General features: G+C 48.8%; 1 protein-coding gene across 2 annotated transcripts; it reads right to left on the reverse strand.

Annotated features, from left to right (window-relative positions):
* Positions 1–49: 49 nt before the first annotated feature.
* CCDC167 (coiled-coil domain containing 167) lies at positions 50–13,952 on the reverse strand. 2 transcript variants are annotated; one of them, XM_006126529.5, is made up of 4 exons: positions 13,810–13,952; positions 7,296–7,390; positions 4,065–4,117; positions 50–2,071 (listed from the first exon to the last, which is right to left on the reverse strand). In XM_006126529.5, exons 1-4 carry the CDS (start codon positions 13,945–13,947, stop codon positions 1,968–1,970), a joined length of 390 nt encoding a protein of 129 aa, XP_006126591.3. In that variant the 5' UTR covers positions 13,948–13,952; the 3' UTR covers positions 50–1,967. The 2 variants fall into 2 exon arrangements, with proteins under 2 accessions (XP_006126591.3, XP_025042135.2); XM_025186350.3 differs by having other exon boundaries at positions 13,845–13,931.
* Between the last annotated feature and the right edge of the window lie 3,322 nt (positions 13,953–17,274).

Below are 17,274 nucleotides of genomic sequence, written 5' to 3' on the forward strand. Positions count from 1 at the left end.
CTCCCCACCCAAATTGTTTCAGCCTGCTTGCCTGCCTCACCACTGCCTCTTTATTGGGGGGGAGGGGAGGGGAGGGAGAGCAAGCAAGCAGGCAGATCCAGTGCTTGTGGCGAACCAGCTCCTAAGGGCCACTGGCTCCCACTGCCCCTGATATATGGGTAGTTGACAAGATTTAAATAAGCCCAGACTTATTGGTTAATTGTGTAGTGGTCTACATGTTGACATCCCTACTTAATATCCCATCCATGCTACCCCACAAGTTACCAAGAGAGGGTACAAGCCACTCTCTTACCCCCCTCCAATGATACTGGCTGTAATCCAGCTATTACTACCCTTTACTGTCTGTGCCCCTTCTCCCTCCATCACCCTATGTCTCTCCTCCCCTCTCCCATTTGCTGTCTCTTTCAGGCTGCTTTAAAATTGAATTGAAAGGTTGGGCAGAGCTAAAATGAAGGCTATTGCTATGCTGGTATGTTAACAGCTGTCACCAACCAAAAGTTCTTGGATCCATAGGCACTTACAGGTGGTTGAAGCTCTGCTAACCAGATGCCAAGGGCCATTTCCCCTTTTTGTTTTTGATTTTCAGCAAAGTCAGTAGGGTTCTGCTTTGATGGCTAGAATGTTCCTGCAGTGTTGTAACGGTGCATTCTGAAGCCATAGTGTTACAGCCAGGCCAACACATCCTTGAATGAAGGGCCTCATCCGAACTACCTGCCTTCACTCCTTCCACAACTCCTCTGGTCGGATTTCCAGCTGCAGGAAGGCCCCCAGCAGCTGCGTGTGCTCTTTCCTATGTTCAAATAACTTTATTTAAGAAACAATACACTTCGATCCTTTGGCTACGTCTAGACTGGCATGATTTTCCGCAAATGCTTTTAACAAAAAAGTTTTTCCGTTAAAAGCATTTGCAGAAAAGAGCATCTAGACTGGCACAGATGCTTTTCTGCAAAAGCGGTTTTTGTGGAAAAGCGTCCGTGCCAATCTAGGCGCGGTTTTGCGCAAAACAATACTGCGTTGTCTACACTGGCCCTCTTGAGCAAAAGCATTTGCGCAAGAGGGCATATGCATTTGCGCAAGAACACTGACAATCTTACATGAGATCATCAGTGTTCTTGCGGAAATTCAAGCGGCCACTGTAGACAGCTGGCAAGTTTTTCCACAAAGGCAGCTGCTTTTGCAGAAAAACTTGCCAGTCTAGACACAGCCTTTATGTCTTAAAACTATCCCTAGGAGCCTGCAGTTCCTTTGCTACTGGGCCCTGCCTCTGGGGGAGGGTGCACATAGGTACACCCCAACACCCAGGGCTTAGGAAGAACTATTGTCTTCCTGCCCTCTTAGTTAATTGGGCCAAGTGGCAAGAAAACAGATCATCCCAAAGACCTCATTTTCAGGCAGCGACTCCACTGGTCCCATACAGGTTTAGTGGGACTATTTTTTGAAGTGTGCCCTGTAACTGGTAATAATACACATGGAAGGTTTTGGCAGTCACAGCAGAGAGGCACAATGGCTGAAATCTCCTTTGAGCCCTAGAGGTTGGTCCCTTCAGGTCAGAGTTGAGGTACAGTAACAGAAGTTTTCCCAGATTCTGATTGTTTTGGAGCTTGAAATTTTCACTGTTGAGCCCATTGTACTGCACAGCAAAGAACAGAGAGGGCCCACTAGGACAAAGGGAAGGGGGTCATTCAACCCTTACACTTAATTACATTCTCTGTGCTGTGGGAGCCCCAGGACAGTCACATGTGCAGGGAGGAGATGGCTCCAGCCAAATGTTGATCTGCTCTCCAAACCAGCTTGTGCTATGGCTGTAGCTTCCTTTTGCCTTCAAGGTCCCCAGCAAAGACAAGGATTGCCAATGATTAATGGCTGAAGAGATGACCACTCTCCTGATTGGGAGGCACATCGGTGAGAGAAGGAAGAGATCTTTACAGTGGAGTCCTGTGGTCAGTAGTGGGAGATCTGGACCATGATTACATTGTCCAGCAGGTGTAAATAACTGCAATCAGCAGTACCACAGCCACTGCAAGGGCTGTGTTCTTGCGATTTTCCTTACGGAGCACTTTCAGTTCTTTCTCTAGAAAACAAAACAAAACCAGCATAAGATGCAGCCCCTCTCCATCAGAGCTGTCACCCATTGCCCCAAGGAAAAGGAAACTCCCTTACAGGGATGTGCTTCATCTGACTGCAGCAGCCTGCCTGGTACTTTGTTCCATTCAGTTTTCTTGTACATGTACAGAACTGATCAAACCGCCCCTGTGTGACCAAGACACCTCATGCCCAGTTCAGTAGCTGTTTGACCTCCGTCCAATTCCTGCTGGTGGATAAGGGCACCTAAACACATTGGCTACGTCTAGACTGGCATGATTTTCCAGAAATGCTTTTAACGGAAAAGAGCGTCTAGATTGGCACGGACACTTTTGCGCAAAAGCACTTTTTGCGGAAAAGCATCCATGCCAATCTAGATGTGCTTTTGCGCAAAAAAGCCCCAATCACCGTTTTCACAATCGGGGCTTTTTTGCACAAAACAAATCTCTGCTGTCTACACTGGCCCTTTTGCGCAAAAGTTTTGCGCAAAAGGACTTTTGCCTGAACGGGAGCAGCATAGTATTTCCGCAAGAACACTGACAATCTTACATGAGATCGTCAGTACTTTTGCGGAAATTCAAGCGGCCAGTGTAGACAGCTGGCAAGTTTTTCCGGAAAAGTGGCTGATTTTCCAGAAAAACTGGCCAGTCTAGACACAGCCATTCTGCTGGGTGGCATGTGACTCCTGCATGGCTGTGCATGCATGCTGCTTCCAGGGAACACAGATGGAAAAGTCACTCAGCCCCCTTTGAGGATCAGGCCCTCAATCCTCAGATTCAGACAAATCTAACTCTCCCCTCAGAATCTGATGAGATGTTTAAGAGGGGGTTTGTGTAAAGCGCACTCAGCTCAGTTTTGCCAGCAGGGGGCAGCCTAATGCCGCAGAGTACCCAGAGAGGGAAGAGGAATACACTTCCCTGCTGGAGACTGGACTAGAAAGTGAAGAGGACTGCACCACATACAAAGCAGGTGATGGGGGAGGAGTGTCTGAGTAACTGCTGCCCAGGCATGGGGCATGCCTAGAGTATGCTTGAGGGAGTCAGGCTATGCCACATTCATTTTAGCTCACTGGGTGACAGGTAAAGGGGGGGGCAGGGTGCTCTGCCTCCCAGTCATGTTGACAGATGCACAGCATTCCTCTACCTGGCTCTAGCGCTGAGCAGTGTTTCCTCCTCTTTCCCATGGAAGTGCTCAGCAAGGGGTAGGGCCAGAGATGAGGGATTTGGGGTGGGGGCTGTGGCAGGGAGAGAGGATTCCTCCAGCAGCAACTCTGAGGCTAGGAGAGAGGCCCTTGATGCACTGTTGCCCGGCCACGCAGCTTAGAGGGAACTTAAGTCCCAAGGTACTGCAGCTGCGTCAGCACAGGCTTACGTGCTTTACAGCAGTGGTTTTCACACTTTTTTCTTGAGACGCAGTTGGGAAAAACAATTTATGCCAGTGACCGCCCAGCAGCTGCTGTGGAGCTGGGCGGGGAAGGAGTTCACCGACAGCTGCTGGGGAGCTCTGCAGGGGGGCGTTCCTCAGCAGCTCCTGGGGAGCTCCTGTGGCTGTCTGGGAAATCCCTCTGCAGGGAACTCCCCAGCATCTGCTGACCCAGTGCCCCATACTTTGGGAATCACTGCTCTACAGGGACAGACTGGTACATATTCCATTAGTGGTGGGACAGGCACTCATGAGAGCAGAAGCCTCCCTGATTGTTTTTTACTGTGCATCTAGAAGAAGATTCAGTGGCACTGAATGTTTGAATCGCTGTGCTCCCTTCGATGGGATTTCGGAGGCAGGATCCAACTCTCAGATCAAAAGTAGCTGAATAGATCTGCCTCAGCTTTTCCCCCAAAGTCAATTTTTGCCGAGTCCAAACTCGAAGGCAAATCAAAGTGTGGAGCAGGAATGTAACTGGGAACATGAGCTGCAGTGCAGACTGTGGCCATCCTGCCCAGTCACTGCTCACGCGCACTGGCTATTTTTAAAAACAGCCTTACCATAGGTTTCAGCTTTGGTCATGAGCAGGCTTCTCTCTCTCTCCAGTGCCTGCCTGTAATGAGAAGAGGCAGCCTCGTTACTCACAGACAGATGCTGTTGCTGTGTACAAGCTCATGTGCTGTATGGTGGTTGAAAGACTGTCCCAAAAAAGAGTCATGAGCTGTGCACAGAATGAGGCCCTCAGCTTCTCTCTTGGTGGGGCTGGCAGTTTGCCATTCCTCTTCTGCAGAAGGGGAGGGACTGAATGGTTAGTAGTCTTCTTCCCTGGAGACTGCTGTGCTGCCGGTTTGAACACTAGCACAATGCTGCAGCACTGACTAAAAAGCAACTCCCACTTGGCTCAGGGGAAGTGCCATTCCAATTAGTGGGATAGCTGCTCCCTCTGGAACAAGAGGCTCTGCTGTCTGCTCCAGGCAGGGCCTCCTACACTGAGTGCTCACTGTAGGCGGGATTCCACTGGTTCATTACATCTCTTCTACAGCTCTGGCTTTCCCAGGGAAGACACGAGCGGGCCCCTAGGCTGGGCTGTTCAGAATGCTAGGAAGGAAGGAAGGAAAAAGCAGCTCCTAGCCCTGGAAGCAGGGTATGTTCATATGGAGGCTCAGGCCTGTCCAAACACCACTGGACAAAAATAAGCTTCTACACTTTCACAGCTGGTTTTTCACATGAAGCCTCACTGTACCCTGTAGGTCCTGTCCCAGCCCACACCTCTAGGAGGCAATTGCCTTGGTGCAGAGCAGTGATGGTCAATAACCAGCGTGTGAGCCAGATGAGGTTCGCCAGGGTTAGCCCTGGCAGGCTGCTGCTGTTGTATTTACCTGAACCTTCACGGGTATGGGGGCTTGCAGCTCCGCATACCGCAACACCACTTCCCGCAGCCCCAACTGGCCAGGAATGGTGATCCGCAGGCAATGGGAGCTGCAAGCCCTGATACCCACAGAGTTGCAGGTAAAAACAGCGGCAGCCTGCCAGAGGCTAACCCTGACAAACCATCTCCATCTATTACATACCCTTGGTGCAGAGTCTGGAAGAGAAGCCCCCAGTCCTTGACTCTGCCCAGATCACAGTTCCCATCTTGTTCCCACATTTCAGAGCCAAAGATTGAAGAAAAATTCCCCCCTCCTGTTTCCAAAGCACCATTGCGCACAAACTCCTCAATGGGCTCTGGCAAAGGACCTGAATGTGATTGCAAGGAGAGCCAGTAAACAGTTGTATCTCACAGAATTTAAGATGACTGAAAACCCTGCATCTTCAGCTCCACAATGATTGATTAATCCACAATTTAAAAGCCTGAAAACTGCTGCAGCTCGAAGGAGGGCAGGGTGGAAACAGAGATAGATAATTTGTTGTGTATCTCCCTGCACCAGGCAGGCTCTGGGGTACTGTCATAGGCCTGTTTGTTCCACTTTAGGGTGAAGCAAGTGTAGTACAGGTGGACCCAAGCCTTACTGTGCAGTTAGCTAAAGGAAGAGAGAAGGACTGTCAGAAGATAGGGTGCATTACTAGCAGGAGAAGGAAAAGGACTCAAATACATTTGGGGAAAAGGAAATGCAGCATGCAGCCCATCCAAGGAGAAGAGACACTAAACTGCCTGATTCTGAAGTAGTTGAGCCGCTATATCACTAGAGAAATCAAGGGGCTCTCATGCTTTGGGAAGGAACTGGGACTGTTTAAAATGCATGGGAAAACCGAACACATGCAGCTCCACAGGACTGAAGGGCACGAAACCCACGCAACAAGACAGTAAACTTACTATGAATCCAAACGGGCTTTACTTGGAAGGTGAGGAGAGCTACACTGGAAAACAGACCAATCCCAGTGATTCAGGTTCACCAAGTCAATAGCTTCCTTCGTGGGACACACACAATGAAAAATGTGGACGTTAGCAGAAGCACAAGCAGCCAAGGTTGGTCACATTCTTGGCAGAAACACTGAGTGAATGTCACAGACCTGGGCACCTCTCCTAACAAATCCATCCTAAGGACAGCAGCCTTATGACATGGATTGGGAGCTGGCCAAAGGTTTGCACTCAGGGGAATGGTAAGTGGTAATACACTGAATGAGGGCAGGAGAAATGTAAAACTGGATCTTCTGGACACTTTAACAGAAAGAGACTAACTAACCTTGAGAAGGACAAAGAAGGGCTGGGTGAGGTGACATAACAAGAAAGCGCTTTGTGAGAGGACTCTCTGAAAAAGGAGAGAAAGTGGAGTATGGTAACCCACAGGGGGGAGGGAGAGAAGTTATGGGGAGAAAAACAAGTTCAGAAACAAGGGAGAATAGAAGAACTTACTGGCAAGTCTGAGAAACTGGAAGAGTTTCTCATGAAAAATGGTAAAAACCACGTTGGTTGGGACACTTAAAACTGAACAGGGCATATACAACATTGGGCTGACAGGATCTAGTTGGCAGGCTGCTCGCTTCCTGTGCTTAGACTTGATGGCTCAGTTTCTGTTAGGAGGGGAGCAATAGGATGCTAACAAATGGTAGAAATGAGTCTCAGCAGGGCCATGCCTAAGGCCTGGGTGATCACATTCAGGGTAAGGCTCTGCCTAAGGCATTACAGTACTAGCGTTAGAGGACCGCATTACAGCAAGGTTCCATCCGAGTGGAAATGGAAACTGAACACCTCAGTGCACTGTTGCAAGACATTTGGTGCACTCTAGGCTACCACCAGGATCCCTGTTGCAACAGTCATGGTGGCTGTGTGAACAGAGTCAAACTTCAGTCCCCTTGGGATTACTCTGAGTGGATTCCACTTAGCATTTGGCTTGGGTGGCCTTGACTATTCAGCACACACTAGTTCCTGTATCTCTCTCAGCTTAGGTGTTCTAGGCACCATCAGTTGCGTACTACTGGCCAGAACATCCGTCCAGTTCATACAGCTGTCTCCTGTCAGTGCTGGGGTCCAAACTCTGGAATCAAACATGAGGACTGGGCACGGCTTAGGCTGCATATACAGAGGGTTTGCAAACAGGAAAGCTGAAGCCAAGTTCAGCATTCTCACCATGTCAACCTCTGCCTCCCTGGAAGAGAAAAACACAGTTCTCTCCGTCCCTAAACAAGCTCCACATTGGGGGCCCAGCCTGGCAACCCCAGTAAATTCCTGATCTGGAAACAGAGATTTTACTGGGTACTCCCAACAAAGCTGACAGTCGGTGGTTTGCGAGAGCACACAGCAGCTTGCAGCATCACTATCCGTATCCAAGTAAAGGAGAAATGACTAGTACCTTCCTTCAGGACTGAGCTCCTCTCTGCGCAGCTTAAGGTCCACCTCCTCCATGCTTTCTCTGCAGAGGGACAGCTTCTCCTCCAGGCCATCAATCTGAAATACAGCAGCCGCCACAACAATCACTGGCATCTTACTTCCCTCTGCAGCTCCGGCCTTCCCCCCTCAGAGAAGGGGTGGCAGCTGCACTGTTGTGACTTGCCACCTCACTCCTAAAAATCACATGAGCTATGGGTTTCATGAGGCTCTCTGACCTCATGGCCTGAGCAGGCAGAGAAGTGACCAGCCCCGGCCAAAGAGTTTGCGAGATGCAAGGCCGCACGCTGCAGTTGGCTGTGCGGCACAGTCAGGTGGTTCCCAGCCAAGGGCAGTGAGCAAGTGGCCAGGCGGGGAGGTGCTGGACAGTGTGGGGCCCAAGACAATTGCCTTGCTGTAAGGCTGGGGCTGGAAGTGACCTAATGGAGGTTTGCACAGTGAGGAAGGGGATCAAGTGGAGAGACTGTTCACCTTGGGCAAGAATTTCAGGGAATTATTCAGCCCCGAATTAATGCTGCAAAGAGGAACAAGCATGCTAGGGGAAAACAAGAGAGCATGGAGCACTTTGGCTTGGCTGCATGATGGGTTCAGTCATGGTATAGCAAGTTACCACAGCAACTTAAGCAAGTTACCCAATTAGCAAGTTACATTATTGTCCAAGAAGTTGCCTTTCTTCTGGGGTGAGGAGAGGAGAGTCCTAACAGAGGCAACCAATATGCATATGTTGGGGAAGAATTCCTCCAGGAATGAATTATAATGGGAATCCCAGATATGCCAAACTCAGCAACCCAGGGCTTTAAGCTTTCTGGTGGGAAAGCTCTGGCTTACACTCCAGGGCTACGTCTACACTGGCCCCTTTTCCGGAAGGGGCATGTTAATTTCAGAAGCCGTAATAGGGAAATCCACGGGGGATTTAAATATCCCCCGCGGCATTTAAATAAAAATGTCCGCCGCTTTTTTCCGGCTTTTAAAAAAGCCGGAAAAGAGCGTCTACACTGGCCCCGATCCTCCGGAAAAAAAGCCCTTTTCCGGAGGATCTTATTCCTACTTTGAAGAATAAGATCCTCCGGAAAAGGGCTTTTTTTCCGGAGGATCGGGGCCAGTGTAGACGCTCTTTTCCGGCTTTTTTAAAAGCCGGAAAAAAGCGGCGGACATTTTTATTTAAATGCCGCGGGGGATATTTAAATCCCCCGTGGATTTCCCTATTACGGCTTCTGAAATTAACATGCCCCTTCTGGAAAAGGGGCCAGTGTAGACATAGCCCAGGGGAAAACTTCAGGGATAATTAGACAAGGTGACACCCAAACCCCAGCAAGAACATGGCCTTTGACATTAACAAGCTCTGAAATTATTACTAGCCCCATTTCAACCATTTTCCACTCCACTCTGTGCTGTGCATGAGCAGCAGGCTGAGGTAGCAGGACCAAGAGGGACAAGCTGTCACAACTGGAACTTGCCTGGTGAGATACTTCTGAACCTGGAGCCAAGGAACAGCAGAGTTCTGTGTCAATTAACCTGCTGGAATTAAACCCAAATCCCCTTGGCTTTCAAAGACTACCTCCTCATCTTCCAAGGTAGCAAGAAAGAAAGCATGTTACCACCAATCATTATACAGGAAAATCAATGGCACTGATCTCTGATTAACCACTTACAGCTCAGTCCTAGACTAATTAACAGTTCTCTCACTCTGCTCCCCGCAAGCACACAATGTCCATGCTTGGGGGATGGGAGAGGCAAAGCACCGGACCCTCCTCTGGAGACACAAACACTAGAGGAGCAAGAAGCCAGCGAGCTCATCACATTCTCAGAGGTGCTGGGGTTGGACTTCAGCCCTGGGGCTTTGGGCTACACCCTCCAGGCTCACAATCCCTCACTGCCCTTCACCCGTTTCCTTCCTACCTACCTAGGACTTAATTTGTCCTTGGGTTTGCTAGGGTTGAGCAAAACCACTGTGAAAATGGGTATTTGTTTATTAATATCACTGTTCACAGCAGACTTATTAGCTAGCTGGGAAGCTGTGAAAAGTGATGTTAACATACAAGTATCACTTTTCACAGCAGCAGAATTACTAGTTAGCAAGTTTAAAAAAAAAAAAAAAAAAAGCAAAAGAAACAACACAAACACCAGAACATGCAAAGCACCTTATTTGTGGTTTTATTCTATTTAGGTCTGATAAAGGACAGAGAGATCTACAGTTTTATGACTGAGTCTGCAAAAAACAACCCAAACCCTACATAAATTACCATTTGGACATGTATGTGTGCGCGCTTATTAGGTTTTTTTTAAGTTAATTAAGTATTTAGGAGAAACTGTCAAAGCAGCCACCAGCAAGAGTTGATGGACGTTCTTGGAGGCCACCAAAAATTTTGTTGTGAGAACCACTAGCCTAGCCTCACCAGAACAGTTGTAACACATGACAGCCACCACATTCAACTTCTCCCTTAGTTTGATAGACAACCCCACATGATAAACCAGTTAACTGGCAGGTGTCTTAGTCATGGCCAGCGCTCCTCCCCAGTATCTTTTCCTTCCTGGGCTCTCCATCCCCCTCTTAGAGCCACCAACTACTGGCTCTTCCTTAAGGATGCACCTCATTTTGTTTGGTCTCAGCACACTCTTCACTCACCATTTAATCTGATTTAATTAGAGTTTATTTTGTCCCACACTCCCTCACATGTTGACTTTTAACAACTAAACTCCTCCAGGTTCTTAAGTATGTTTTAAAAATTACAACTATTTCACTTCATTTTGTCAGAATCAAAGTTGGGCATCCCTATTGGTGTGGCAGAAGCATGTCACAAAACCCCCTATTTCCCAGAATTGTGCTGACACTTTTGTTGAGGCTGGGGGCGCACACAGGTGAAAATCTCCATTAAAAACACAGAGAATCGGGAACATTACTGCTAATGGAACAACGTCCTTTCCTCTAGAATTCTGTTTCTTTTCCCTGGCTGTTCTGCCTCATTAATGGACATCAGTAGCAACTGAATTCAGAATTCCTAGGTTCTGTTCTTGCACCTAACACTGACTCATTGGAGGTAGGTGATAATATCTGCCAATTGGGGCACTAAGAGCTTTATCACTGAGGCTGGGGGGATTAGAAGGGATAACTGTTTGCAGAGTGCTTGGAGATCTTTAGGGGAATGGCACTAGAAATGGGCAGAAGGCCTCATGTACCCTGGTAGGGCAGCTCCATCGCCTCATTTGGGATTTTTGACTTGGAAACTGGCCCTCCACATGTGTATTTCTCACTGGCTGCATAGTATTCACAGCCCTCTGCTGCCAGAAAAAGAAAAGAAAAATATGGTAAGTGCTGGGGAAGAAATCAGCAATTCATTTGAGAATTATCACTGGCTGCCAGGGAATCTCCCAATGGTCCTGTGTACTGTAAAACCCGAGAAACTGTAAATCTTTCACAAAATCACCAGGGGCAGCTCTCCACAGAGCTCTCCTAGGAACAGCTGTGTGCTTGAAGTTGCTGTAGATGGAAAGCATTCATTCCTAACAAACACAGATTAGCTAGGGTACAAACTTAGTCTTATCAGAGACCTGTATTAAATGAGACTATTAGGGTTTTGAGGGGGGAGCTGCTCTTGGGCCAGGCTCCTAGTGGAACACAAAATCATAAATACATTTCACACCAATTAATTTTCCTACTGGCAGCCTAAGCCAAGAAGTGAATGGGTCACAGTGACCAAACTCCTTCCTTCAGCTCCCTATGGCCCATAGTGTCCCTTCCAGACTGGGCTTTCAAGCTTCCACATGTATACATTATAACTGTCTGAGCTCTACTTGCTCCATAGCCAAATAGAGGACTTCATTCAAATCAGCATCATCTCTAATTAGTAGCAGTTTCATTATAAAGAACTGAAGCAGGTGTTTAATATCCAGCACTGACAAGAACCATCAGAGCACACATAGCTGCCTATTCATCTGCACACCCACTATGAAAGGAACTCTGGGATGGGAGACCAGTGGTTTTGCCCAGGATAAGCAAACTGCAGAACATTCTGAAGCCAGCTGAATCCCTTGCCATGAGACATACCACCAGGCACCATTATTTTCACTGAAATCTGGCTTCATACATGTGCCATCTGGAGGCCTCTGAAAACACAGATTTGGGGCAGATTCAGTCCAAATGGACTTGTGTATGTTACAAATCTCATTTGCCCAGACAGTCTTGGGAAGAGAGTCCAAACATTTTGTGCATGGCAGAAAAGGAAAGAGGCAGCCTTGCTTACAGAGTTGAGTTGCATCCTTTTTTTAATACATTTTGTACTGAATTAATAAAAGCGTTCTTCCTAGCAGAAAGGCTAAAAGCACTTTTCAAGAACTGACATCTGCCCTCTGCCTTTATGAATCCCCTAATTAAGAACCTGGCAAACAGCCATATCACACATACGCCAACATCCAACAGTGTTAGGTAATGAGATTTTTGTCTCATGACCCTCATTAAACAGATCAAAGCCAAACAAAAACATTGGAGGGAAATCGCCTCCCAGAAGCAGCCTTGTCATCTGCTAGCAGGTTCAAGGCATCTCTCTCCATTTATTAGTCATTGTTTTGGGATGGATTACTAATATCAGCTCAGCAGAGATTGAATTTGCTTAGATTCACATGCTAACCTCTTGGCTAATGGACCTATTTCAATTTTCACTGTGCTCTTATAACAATTTTACAAATCAGCAAATAATTTCATCAACTATAGACAGCAGAGCTGAAAACATTTACTAGACATCTACTAGTCAGAGGCCAATACACCAGAATGAAGGAGAATCCACCAGCTCAGTCACTCACTAGCAACTCCAAACACTGCAAAGGGAGAGTACTAAGATTCCTGAGAGAGGGCATATCTACACTACAGAGTTTTGTCGGAAAAACAGCCGTTTTTCTGACAAAACTTGAGGAACATCCACACTGCAATTGTGTTCTTCCACAAGAAAATCGAAAGAACAGAGGGGTTTTTCTGGCATTGGTAATCCTCATTCTACGAGGAAGAAGTCTTTTTGCAAAAGAGCTCTTTTGCAAAAAGGCGTGTGTGGATGGGGAAAAGGGAGCTCTTTCGGAAGAAGAGGAAAGAGGGAAAAGCACTGGTGCCCTGGTGGCGATTCCGTCCATAGCAATCACAGCTTAGGGGCGAGAGAGCGTCCATTCAGTCTGGACACTCTTTCGAAAAAGCAGACTGCTTTTTCAATTCACTTTTGCAGCGTGGATGCTCTCTTTCGGAAGAAGTTTTTCCAGATCTCTTCAGGAAAAAAGCTTCTTCCGAAAGAAGCCTGTAGTTTAGATGTAGCCAGAATGATTTTCCCAGGCCCCTCCTAGGGACTTCATCTTTTGTTCAGTAGCTCTCTCTCAGTCCTTCACCTTATAGGCTCCTGATTGTTATTTGGGTACTCAACTCTATTGCTCTCATTCCCATATCTGCAGTTATGGGTATGAGGGCAGCAGGCATCCACCTATTCACCATTAGTGGAGGTCCTTTCTTCCCCACATCATTAGCTCCTGATATGGAAAGTTAAGACCAACAGTTGAGTTGAACTACCACTTACCTGATTCTGAACAGTGCTCATGAAACTAACCAGATCCTTGCTAATTTCACCTGCTGTTGGTGCTCAGGGAATTTGATTAGCAACCAGAATTCCCAGCTGCAATTAAAGCCCTGATACCTCTTTATCTCTGATCAGATGGTATCATCAAGCCGTGTCATATGTATAATGTGAGTTCACAAAGGCTGAAGCAACTACTATATCTAATCAAACAATCTCAATTCTCTGAATCCTCTCCACCAGCTCTTATATAGTCCAAATCTTTTTTCATTAAGGAGTGTTCTTTTCTGAGCACTTTATCAGTGAAAGATGATGTCCACAAATGACTGCCCTCTCCAGTAGAGGCCTAAAAAGAGCAGAACTACCACATGCACTCATTCTATAAAAAGAGATCTATAAAACACTTGCTTTTTAGGGTTCAGGGTTTTTTTTAATTTTTGCCCCACCTGTATTTCTCGGTTTTGAATGAGTTCACTGGATTACATCTCCACTTCCCATTTATTCCTGCCAAATCACATGTGATTGTTTCTGGCCTATTTCTTCCATTCATTAGGAAGAGATTGATTTTTAATCTCATTCCCCAAGAGCATTTGCTAACTCTGCCTCCCCCTAGGGATGTAAGTTGTTAATTGCTTCCAGTTAACTGGTAGGGGCTGGAGCAGCTCCTCATCCCTCTTCCCTGGGGCAGCAGGCTGCTCCAGCCCCATGGGGCCCACCGCAGGCAGGGGCTGCTCGAGCCGGCTGGGGTAGCCCCATCAGTGGGGGGCCCGGCCCCCAGCCAGAGCAGCCCTTGTACAAAGCAGAGGGGTCCCAGAGGCCTGGCCAGCCTCGCAGCCAAGCGCGCGGGAGACATTTCCCTTACGCGTACCAGCCCGCCCCCCCGCCGGGCCTGCCCTGACCCGACCCCGCTCGGGGAGGGGAGGGGCCGCTCACCTCTAGAGCAACGCTCAGCCCCTCTCGCTTCTTACCCATCTTCCACCGTTTTGTCCCGACTGCGCATGCGCGCAACCCCCTTCCTGCTCTGGGCCACGTACGAACATGCTGTCGGGGGAAGAAACCCCGAGCTGCCATGTTTGTGAGGGGCAAACCTCCACCCTGCCGCCATGTTTGTGAGGGGCGCCAGCGCCTCTAGCCCGCCGCCCTGTGAAGGGAGGGTCAGCCTTTCAGACGCCATGTTTGCGAGGGCCCCGCCTCTCCGGGCAGGGCCGGACACCGCTGGAGGCAGTGCGGAGAAGAAGCGAGAGGGGTGAGCGCCGCTCGGGAGGCGAGACAGTCCCTCCCCCTCCCCGGCCGCTGGAACAGGGCCCGTGCCCTGCCAGCCCGCCTGGGGCTGAGGCGTCCCGAGGAGGGAAACTGACGAATCGTCTAATGAAGTCGATACAGTTTGTACCCACCACACCAGCTACCCGGCCCCCTGCGGCTCCCTGCTTTAAATGGAGCAGGAGCCGCACCGCTCTCGCATATGAAGTGCAGCGCCGCAGCCATCTCAGACCGGCGTGAGCCGGGTCCAGCAGCCCCTATTCATGGCAGCCCGGGCTAGCAGCAGTCCCTGTGCCGGGGCGTGGGGGGCAGCTCCCCATTGGGACCCTATGCAAACAGGGGCTGCTGCCGCACATGGGCAGAGGCTGCTTCGCAACAGCCTCCCCTTTCCTCCGTGCTACCTCTGAGAGAGGCGAGGGAGGTGGCACCGCAGAGACAGTGCTGAGGGGAAACCAGCTTTTAAGCCAGGTCCCCCCCAACTCCCCCCTCATGTAGTTTAGGCTTATCGGGTAGTCAAGTACTTAACTACTCGCTTAAATCCTTACCTGGGTCACCTGGGTCCTATTCCTCCCTCACAATGTGCTGATGTTGCCCACCATGCACCTCCTCCCAGACTCAGCAGGGTGCCAGACACACCTGGGGCTGTGTCTAGATTGGCATGATTTTCCGGAAATGCTTTTCACTGAACTGACGGGGTCCTGGGGCCTGCAGCAGAGCCGTTGGGACTGGTGACCAGGACCCATGAGTTGAAAGGGGGCCCCTGGCAAGGGGAGAAAACTTTTTTCCCCACGTCTGGGCCAAAGAGTCTATACTCTTTGAAGTTAATGGGAATAGGATTGTATCCTCCATTCGACTAGGGACAGGGATCCTCTTTTCTGGAGCCACTGACCCACAGAAAAATCACTTGGGAGCCACACACAAGCGAAAACAAGCACAAAAAACCGTCACTCACTTGTAGTCAGGGTGGTATTAGCTTTGGAACGAGGCTAAAAATGAGGAGTTCAGAGTACGGGAAGAGCCTGCGGGTTGAGGCAGGGCTCTGATTATGGGTGTGGGGCTGGGGATGAGATGTTTGGGGTTCAGGAGGCGGTTTGCGCTGCCGCCAAAGGATTGGCGTACAGGAGGTTGTGGTATGGTGTCTAGGAGGGAGTTAGGGTGTGGGACGGGGCTCAGGATGCAGGGTCTAGGAGGGAGTTAGGGATGTAGGGTGCAGAAGGGGACTCAAGACGGGGTTGCAGTTGGGGAGGGAGGTGCTCAGGGTTGGGGTGGGATTTCAGGATATGGGAGGGAGTTAGGGTGTGGGAGGGAGCTCAGGCCCATATTGCTGTATGCTCACCTGCAGGCATCACCCCCGCAGCTTCCTGGCCAATGGGAGCTGCAGGGGTAGAGCCCACAGGCAAGGTCAGCATGGGAATGGGATGTCTTCCTCTGGCACTCAGGGTGACATGTCTCCAACTCAGCATGGGGGACGGCAGCTCATGGAGGTGCTCAAGCCAAGCGCAGGGGTGCCAAGGCTCAGGGCTTCTGGCCACTGGCACAGAGACTTACTATGGGCAGGATCAAATTAAGCAGAGGGCCAGATTCACCCCTGCATTGGACAATCACAAGAAATGACACCGACAATGAAGGCAGGTAATGACAAAGATGGCAGGAAACAAATATGTGAAGTTTGAGGAAGATATGGCAGAGGTCTATAAAATCATGGCTGGTGTAGAGAAGGTGAATAAGAAAATGTTATTTACTCTTTCACATAACAGAAGAACCAGGGGTTACCCAATAAAATGAATAGACAGCAGGTTTAAAACAAAAGCAGATACTTCACACACTGCTCAGTCAGCCTGTGGGGCTCATAACCAGGGAATGTTGTGAAAGCCAAAACTATAGCTGTTCAAAATAGGGATGTAAGTGACTATTCGACTATTCGATAAGTTTATGCTTATTGGATAGTTGAGTAGTAACTTGACTAGCTGCTCCCTCCATCGAAGAGAGGCAGCAAGGGGGGAACAGCAGTCAGTGCTGGGGAGAGCCAGCTTAAAAGCCAGTTCCCCCCAGCATTGTCTCCATGGAAGGGGCTAGGGAAAATAGAGGTGCAGAGGGGATATGGCACAAGCAGGGACTGGCCGCAGGTCCAACTGCTGTGCTTCTCCCTTTGAAATGACTGCTTGAGTCCCCACTCACCCCACATTCCCTGCACCGCCTCTCCCTTTGAAATGTAGCAAGTACCCCACTCTGCCCCACCCCTTATCGACTAATCGAGTAGTCGATTTGAAATTCCATCAATTACCCAGTTAGTTAATTAATCAAAAATTATCCTTCCTAGTTCAAAAAAGAATTAGATAAACTCATGGAGGAAAGGTCCATCAACTCTGTCCTCTGAGTGCATCTAATACCTCTGACTGTCAGAAGCTGGGATTGGATGACATGGAATGGGTCAAGTGATAATTGCCTTGTTCTGCTCATTCGCTCTAAAGCATCTGCCACTGCCGGAAGACAGGATATTGGGCTAGAATGTACCATTGGTCTGACCCAGTACAGCCATTTTTATGAAATGTCAAAACTGCAAACAGATAAAGGTTATATCCAGCTTAATGGGAAAGTGTCCTGGCTACTTCCCTGTCCTGCTGCCAGTACTAGGAAGTTCTCTGAATACAAGATAAAAAGACTGGACAGGAAAGGCAAATCTTTTTGCAGGAGGATATATATAGATTCTCAGTCTCTGTGCACACCAGCTACCTGGAACTCAGCCAGCTTCACACCTGGGTTTCAGTGCTGTTCAGGCGCCACAACCCAATCCTGTTGTGCTGGTAGGTGGTGGCTGTAATGTGGGATCCAGAGAGTGGGATTGTAAAGCAGAAAGGCATGCTCAGAGCTCCAGCTAGGAAGAAGAAAATCCCTTTGAAAAAGAAAAGGTAAAAATCATTGCCATTCTGCTGCACATTGTGGCCACTTGGCACTTAATAGTGCCAGTGTGGATAAAATCCAGAGCCATGGGATATCCAGAAGCATAGGATATTACCACTTAAGCTAAGGGATCTCTATGAAGAGCTGGAGGTATAGGGTTTGTAACATATAGCTGAGCTGTCCTGCTTTGATCTGTAGGGGACAGTGCACTAGCCAATTCATGACGGCGTCTTAAAA

The sequence above is a fragment of the Pelodiscus sinensis genome, chromosome 3 (genome assembly GCF_052426305.1).
Source record: "Pelodiscus sinensis isolate ZL-2025 chromosome 3, ASM5242630v1, whole genome shotgun sequence".
Classification (NCBI taxonomy): Eukaryota; Metazoa; Chordata; order Testudines; family Trionychidae; genus Pelodiscus; species Pelodiscus sinensis.